General features: G+C 41.0%; 1 protein-coding gene across 1 annotated transcript; it reads right to left on the reverse strand.

Annotated features, from left to right (window-relative positions):
• Nucleotides 1-5,053: 5,053 nt before the first annotated feature.
• Nucleotides 5,054-7,958, reverse strand: six3a (SIX homeobox 3a). The gene is made up of 2 exons (XM_053332746.1): nucleotides 7,267-7,958; nucleotides 5,054-5,246 (listed from the first exon to the last, which is right to left on the reverse strand). The coding sequence occupies exons 1-2, from the start codon at nucleotides 7,956-7,958 to the stop codon at nucleotides 5,054-5,056; spliced, it is 885 nt and encodes a 294-aa protein (XP_053188721.1).
• Nucleotides 7,959-8,320: the final 362 nt, after the last annotated feature.

An 8,320-nucleotide genomic window follows, 5' to 3' on the forward strand; every position in this document is an offset into this window, starting at 1 on the left:
TGTGTGACGGGGTTAGGGTGGTTGATCAGTTGACAACAAGCAGCAGGTGCATGACGCTCAGATTTGGTAAAAATGCGCACAATTTGGACCAAAATGGACACGTAATCGAAATGACTCAAAAAGTCAAAATGTCAAAACTCTCACTTTACTTGCTTGCAACCACGCCGAAATTATAAAACGGTCTGATCTGACCCCATAACATCACATAATTACTACCATATACCCCTTTTTTCATATCATTCTTACTGAATTTATTGTGGGTTTTTTTTCTCATATTAAAAATCATGTATAAAGCTGTAGCTATTTGCTCTAATTCCTCTTAAATGTGTTGCAGGATAGTTGTGATTTCAGGGTGATGGTGAAGTGAAAATATAATGCAGTATGGCTTGTTTTGGCCTTTACAAGGACGCCTATTTACTGTTAATATTTCTCATAATAACCCAGAAAGAGAGAACAGCAGCTCTCTGGCTACAATAATGGCAGGTCATGGTCTTATAACTTAGTATAAATTACCACTAAGTCAAGAGGAATGCTGCAGCCCTGCGTCTTACCTACTGAAGAAAAGAGAGAGTGAGAGCACAAAGTTTAGTCCAAAAGGGCCCCGCTCATTCCTGCACTGACAGCAGCGCTGGTGAGGGTTACAGGGAAACTGGTGCTCTTTGGGTGCTGCATGAATACACACCAATAGGAAAGTTGTGTTCAGTTAACCGGTGAAATCCGAGAAAAAACAGGGCAGGGCAAGTATTTCTCACCGCCAGACTTCAGCCTAATAGTCACCCCCCCCCCCCCCCCCTCCCACACCTCCCCCTCTTCCCCCCCTCCTTCCTCTTGTTCCCTATAGTTGGATTGACAGTGTCCGCATTAACTTTGCAATACATGATGTTGAGGTTGGGAGTGGAAAGAAAGAAAGGTAAAGTGTGACCTCTAAGCGGATCATCGTGAAGCAAACAACCATCAATCCAAACATAAATTTGTTCAATTTTTCGGAAGAGCATTCACTTGTGTTTTTCTCCTCTTAAAGACACTTTAATTCACTTTGAATTCAAATCTGGAAGCTATATATATACACATATAAAAAAAACTAATCGTCTTTATGTTGTTGTCGTTCAGCTTTGATGTTCATGCAAATCTTGTTTGACAGACGCACTTGCACAGATAAATGGAAAACAACTTTAAGGGAGCGTAAAAGAGGAAAAACATGCGAGTCTCCATTGTTGCCGCACTTGTCTCACATTCTCGTTTACTCTCATGTAAGTATCACACACAGAGATTACTCCTCGCTAAGTTCCTTTGTCTTGTGATCCATATTTGAGTTGACAGATCACGAACAAGAGCTCCCCCACTGTTAATGACCCCAGCCAGCAACAGATAGACTCACACTTCCAGCACTTTTTACTACTGCCACTCTGGCCTACATATGTTTACAGCGAGGACAATGAAATACCTGTTTACATGAGGCTCATTTACATGGTCAAACATGCCCTAATGGAAAATCACTATGATATTTAATTAATATTGACTTGTAGGTTTTCTCTGATCTCTTTGACATCCTGTTGTCGAATTCCTTTAAGGCATAGTTTGTTGGTATATTTATAGAAAGCCATTAACAGTATTTTTCGGTTTTTAAATTTTAAAAGCCTACTAGAAAGTTTGCATCTTTAGCTGTCTGTCTCTTTTTTTCACATTATTTCACAGAAATATCATTTATTTTATTTTATTTCCATTTTTTACTCATATAAGTTAAGTTTCTATCTGCATATTTACACGCTTTCCACAGCCCGTGGGTTTAATGAACGCAACGTCGAGCAAAATGAAGCTCATTCATCGCTTGTTTTGTATTCATGAGTCCCTATCTGTGGCTCCATCTTTCAGATATAGCCCTAATCCTCGTGTCCTCCTTTGCCGATAAAAATGCTCTTCACTTTACGATTAATTTAATCTCAATCATAGCCGGGACTTGTCGCAGCCAATAAAACTTGTGGAGTGCGTAAATGGAGAGGTGGGGGGTGTATGATAAGGGTCTGGTGGTGCGGCGGTGCCATGGCCCCTCGGTGCTCTTGATACGGCCTATCTGCCTCTAGCAGGCCGATTTAAGACCCGGAATGGGTTTAAAATATGATACAGATTTTCTTCATCTGGAATCGACTGCCAATGAGTTCGGCGGGAGATGGTTTGTTTCAAGCAGGCAGGCAGGGAGCTGAGCTTTGCGTTTGTCTGCATTATGGCCTCGATTATTTCAGGATCACGGGCCTATTGAGTAGTATGACTGAAGCTTTTGACTCACTTGTTTTTGTGTTTTGATTGGTATCCGGCTGAGGGAGACTTATGCATGCAGATGGGATATGCGCACATGTCATCTAGTGGAGACTGAACATTTGTGCAGAAAAAAAACATAATCCATGTCAGATTTATCCAAAAGTATCAACGTCTCTATCCAAAAAGTTTACTGCTTATAGTAAATTCAACTTTTGTCAACCCAGATCTTATATTTTAGCATCACAATACAACATTTGAATCATAATAAACACAATTTAAATTGAACTATTTTATGTTTATTCTCTCTGATTGTTAATCTAAAAAAATAAATAATCTTTTAACTTCCATACGTACGAGCGCACAACCGCCTGTGTCAGTAACTTACAGCCATTAGATTAACATAGGAAACTAGTGTCATTAGGCACTTTTTTGTAAGAAAATGGTTTACTTAATTTTGTTTTCGCCTATTTTTCGTACACATGCAAACAGATACACAAAAACCGCCATAATATTTTATATCTCAGCTTTCAAACTATGAACAAGCCATCCTGGAATAATATCCAGCATCCTGTTCATCACTGACTTCACAGAAGTCCCATGTTACACTTATGAAATATGCACAGTAAACTTTGTTTCATTGCAGTCTCAATGTAATAGGAGGTCAGGGAGAAATCTGCCATGGTGGGAGAACTGATGTCGCCGGCATGGCTTTTATACCAGTCTCCACTTTCTAAAAGCCCTGGTCTCCCTGAGCCAAAAAGCAGCATCCCTCCTACCTTCTGTTTCTAAATACACTGCAACACTCACAGTGAGTCGACGTTTGTTAGAAGTTACCTGCACTTTATAAAGCGCCGTGTATTTACATGGGGAGATCCCCAAGCTGTACTTCTTGGAAGGAGAAATCTTTGCGCAAGTGTTTCCACCAAAACTATAGTTCCTGCAACAGTGTCCTATAGTAAATCTGCCCTAGTCTGCGGCATAATTGGTTGGGGATTTAGATGGAAAGGGACTGCAGGAGAGAAAGCCTTTTTTTGGAGGGGGAAATGGTTCTCGTCCGAGGAAGAAAAGCTCTTTTCAGCGGGCCACAATGGGAGATTGGGACAGGGGAGGAGTCCCATCGTGATTAGCCCATTTAATGGCGCGTTTACTTAATTTCTGTATTCACTAGCAACGGTAAACAAAAGGGGAAATAGCACTCACATTTTTAAGTGCTGCACAGCGTTGACGTTTGCCAGAATTTGTGTAGTATATGCACAGAGGCAGTCATATAGGGCGATTTTACCTATGGGCATGAGTTTGAACCGGTAGTATAATAATAAATCATGAAAAGTACGACAGCTTCAGAAATCTGAAGCTCTAAATCTTAAGTTTAACACTTGTAATTATAATTCATTGACGAGTTTTCTTTAAAACACACCAACACTTCTACGTGAGAAATAGCCTTAAAACCCGGATCAACTATGTTCCGGAGAAAAAACAAAACAAAACAAAACAAAACAAACAGATTTTAGATGAGTTCAGCTCCCTGACTGCATAACCTGGTCCGGGCTTGCATAAGCCAGTGATGAGCATTAATGCTCCCACAATCCAATAATGAGCCAATATGAACATGTGTTTAGCCACTTATCAATGTCCTTATCCGTAATCGGATGGAGAGACAGACATCATGCAAAGAGGTATAGCAAACTGAATACTGTATTTGATTAAGAAATGTATGGTACATTAACATAATAACCACGCAAGAAAGAAACATTGGATAGACTCATGTAAATAAGCGCTTTGAGCGACCCTGGGGCGGCAGAGAAGATAGGTGGGGGCAGAAATGTTGTAATAAGCTATTCCACTTTTTTTCTTTCTGTCTTTCTTTCTTTTTTTTTTTTTTTTTTGCATAAATGTGTGACATGTCATTAACAACCCCCCACACACTCCCCCCCTCCCTCGATAAACCAACCAAAACCACCAACAAAAACGCCTAGAGCACTTCAGTTGTAAGTTTTGACAAATATTTTATGTAGGAACACCAAGTCAAGAAAAGTGAGGAAGGGATAGAAAAGAGGATGAGACGGGGAAGAGCAATAATTATGTACAAGCATATTTCTACACGTATATTACAGACCGGGAGAATGATCGCATTATTTGAGATATACATAATTCAATATAAAATTTTGAAAATAAAAATAAAAATCTGATACAGTCATAAACGATCCCGTTCAACATTTTTTGACCATGTACCCCACACAGGCAGTGACAGAAGTATATTAAAAAAAGGTGCTTACGACTTAAAATGATTGTCTGATGAACACAAAGTAAAAACAGGATTGCATCTTGTCTGCATGGCGGCTGCTTCACCGTCATCATCATCATCACTTGGACTAAAAACGGAGATGGGGGGGTGGGAGGGGGGCGACGAAGACAGCAAGACGATCTGTTTTTATTCCCTCTGATCGATGTTCCTGATGGAAAATCTTGCATTCAGGTTATTTTCCCTGATTACAAAATAAAAAAATAAAAAAAAACATCATGCAAGTAGTCTAGTAGTAGTAGTAGTGGTGGTGGTGGTGGTGGTGGTGATGGTGGTGTGGGGGTATGAAGAGGAGGGGGAGGCGTGGGTCCTTTGAAAGCGCTTTTTAATAAAAAAAAAAAAACCGACGTGCTTTTATCTCTTTTTATTTTAATATTTATATCAATCGGTCCTTTTTTCATCCGCGATATTTCATAAGTCTTTTTTCTTCCTCTCAGGTCCATTTTCCCTGTAAATATTTCTCTTTTTGTTTGTTTTTGCGTTTCTTTCTCCGTATCATACATCGCACTCCGAGTCACTGGATGTGACGGACAGGATGGACGTCCCAGTATCAACTCTCTCTGTCATACTGGAAACGCTGGTGGTGGGACTGGCCGCGGTTGAAGGCGACTCTGCCGAGCTGTGAGGGGTGAGCCCGGCCTCTGAGAGGGACCTCATACCGGTCGGTCCTATTGCTTGGTGCTGAAGCCTGGAGAAGAAAAGAAGCGAGGAGGGGAGGAAAAAAAAGAAGGAAAAAAATGAGAGAAATGGCAATTAGACCTGAGAATGTCCCCCTTTCCCCTCCTCCTCCTGCAAAATAGGGGTTCAAACTCGCCTTTCTTTCCCCCTGCCGGCCCCAGCCATGCATGCATGCTTTTATCAAATAGCCAGCTTTCAGGGGACAAAACACAGCACTATTTAGACTACCAAATGTTGGAAGAAATGTAATGGAGGTTTTTTTGTTTTGTTTTGTTTCATCAAAAGTAGGCCTGAAAAACACGCAAGTCAGAAATTTGTAATGTGTGAAGAAAAAAAGCTTTCATTGCAAAAATTTAAAAAAAAGTTTCTTTAAAAAAAAAATGTTTTTCTTTTGGGGGGCATTTTTTGGCTTTATTGCACATTAGGCAGCGAAGAGGAAGACGGGAAATAAAGGTAGACAGAGATGAGTATGACATGCAACAAGGGTCCCTGACTGGGATCTAACTAGGGACGTTGCGGTTATCTGCCATGCGCAGTAACCACTCGGCTATACTGGGGTCGCTCCCAACTAAGTGTCTTTAACAGTTTGATGGCATTCTTTAAACAGCAGTCTTTAACTATTTACTTTGTTTTTCTTTTCTTGTTGTTTTAAGTTACTACGTGCATTTACGGCTACATCCATTATCCTCGTCACTGCTGCATAGTTTTATTTACCACAGAAAGCCACATAATGCCGTAGTATCACAACCAAGTTATTATTATAAATTCTAATGAAATATAGGCCTTTGTCCAAGTACAAAATGTCGTGAGGCTTTGACACGGATGCAGTGCATACTGATGGAAGTGGAAGTATATGAATGAGTGACGTGGAGATCCAGGTTACTCCAATCATCCTAAATGTTTATCTCCAATCCACTCATAATAATAACTCCATCACGGCGGGATAATGTCAGTCTGGAAAATAGGCTATATCTCTTCATTTGGCAAAACGATTAGAATAGAGTTCATATGGCTTAGTTCTCTGCGAGGTATTTTCTAATCAATTATAGCATTTCAATGGAAAGATACCACAGTTAATGTTATGAATACAGCCTGTCTTCAAAAATGTTTTTTTTTAATACGCATGCTCATTTTATTCAAGCAATATCAGTAATATCTCTGTTATCCTTTGAGATAATCTTTCTTTACAATCCAAACTAACATGTGACGTTAAAATATCACAAATGCACTAAATGTACTATGCCGTGTAGCTTAAATAAATCATTACACAGCTTTGGTAATAGGTTAAATAATATTTCATATTATTTGCAAAACATAACAATTACAAATGTATTTAAAGGGCCAGATAAAATTATGTTTTGAGCAGGTGATTATTATTGTATATTTCTTACCGTCTAATGATTAAAAAATAAATAAATAAGACTATTTGTCACATACTAGTGATTCCATTAATAAGTGTGGCTCATAGCCTACTATTTACTACAGTACTACTTTCACTCTTAAGGAAAAATACACAAGCTGCTTTAATAACAACAAAAAGAAACACTGCGTAAAAATCACCTTTTCACTTAAACAACAACGTAATTTGTATTGTAATATTATTGTTTTCTTATACTGCCTTGTTTGAGCACAAAACTTGTTTTATTAACATTATGGATAATTATTTTATCTGATAAATACGCATTCCGTTTAAAATAACTACAAGTTAAATTACACGTCGAAGATGTTTGTAGAAGCTTTTGATTTATAAAAGAAAACATCTGAATGTATTTTCTAAAGATAGTTTTGATTTTTCACAGCAGTATAAATTGTGTTTTCGATGTTTTCTCTGGTTTTACTTCATAACAAAAATGTCGCCGTAGCCTGCTCCCTCCCCCTGCCAGACTCGCCTGTTTCCTAGACAGTCTGTATATGTGAGCAACTACAACTACATGTTTAATGAAACCTTCGCTTTTTCTTTTGAATTGAAACATTAAAGACAAACGTTCATGGGTTCTTGTGTTTTGACTGCGAGGAACAAAATCACCAACCTGTTTTTGGCCGCCGCGGCTCTGTCTCGTTGCCTCCGGTTTTTAAACCAGTTTCCGACCTGTGTAGGAGTGAGTCCAGTGGCTTGAGCCAGTTCCCTTTTCTTGCTGGGGTTTGGATATGGGTCCTGAAGGTACCACTCCCTCAGCAGGCTCCGTGTCCGCTCTTTGAAACAGTGCGTCTTCTGCTCGCCGTCCCAGATGGTCCGAGGCAGCGGAAACTTCTTCCGTACTCGGTACTTATCGACCGGTCCGAGGGGACGACCGCGGAGCTTCTCGGCCTCCTGGTAGTGTGCTTCCAGCCACATGGCCTGCAGTTTGCCGTGTGAGTCCTTGGTGAACTTGTGGTTCTCCAGGATGTGGTAGAGGTCTCTGAAATTCCCCGTGTGGAACGCCACCACGGCCCGGGCGCGCAGGATGGACTCGTGCTTGTTGATCGCTTCGCACGCTCCCGGAGCCACTGGCAGGGACCACAGAAAGCGGCCCAGCCGTTCGATGTCCCCGGTCTCCTCCAGCGTCTCGCAGACGCTAGCCACCTGCTCCGGGGAGAAGTTGAGTGTCGGTAGCTGAAACATGGACAAGTCTTCTGGAGACCTGGTGGTGGGAGCGCTGTTCGCCAGTAGCAGAGGGCGATCAGCGAAGTTTGGCAGGAAGAAATGGGAGGGATAAAGCTCTAAAGGGGATCTGAAAACCATGGAAATGACCTGAGAGAGAAAGAAAATTATCGAGAAAAAGGAAAAACCGAAAAAATACGGCTAGTAAAAAAGATTGAATGATTCAATGGCTATCGCCTAATGACACCAGCCTCATAATATCTCCCCCCTAAATCCGCCGTTGAGTGTAGCATTGAAACATTTTGTTTCCCTTTTCTATTGGTCTTCTTGGTGTCGTTGTAGCGTTGTCATGGCAGCCCTGCCAATCACTGTCAAGCGTGCCAATCATTAGCCAGTACGTAGCGCGAGGCTTTCACCACTTGTGCAGCACGCACGGGGGGTTATCAGAGTCTCCGATCTCCACAGCAACCCTCCCACCGCACCGCGCGCATCAGGCGCAAGCC

This window comes from Scomber japonicus, chromosome 14 (genome assembly GCF_027409825.1).
Source record: "Scomber japonicus isolate fScoJap1 chromosome 14, fScoJap1.pri, whole genome shotgun sequence".
In the NCBI taxonomy this organism is placed as follows: domain Eukaryota; kingdom Metazoa; phylum Chordata; class Actinopteri; order Scombriformes; family Scombridae; genus Scomber; species Scomber japonicus.

Excerpts from the sequence above, each read along its gene's own strand:
- six3a (XM_053332746.1), bottom strand. The coding sequence starts at position 7,958 with ATGGTTTTCAGATCCCCTTTAGAGCTTTATCCCTCCCATTTCTTCCTG. Across the intron at positions 5,247-7,266 it reads GCCGCGGCGGCCAAAAACAG|GCTTCAGCACCAAGCAATAG; the intron begins GTTGGTGATTTT and ends TTTCTTCTCCAG.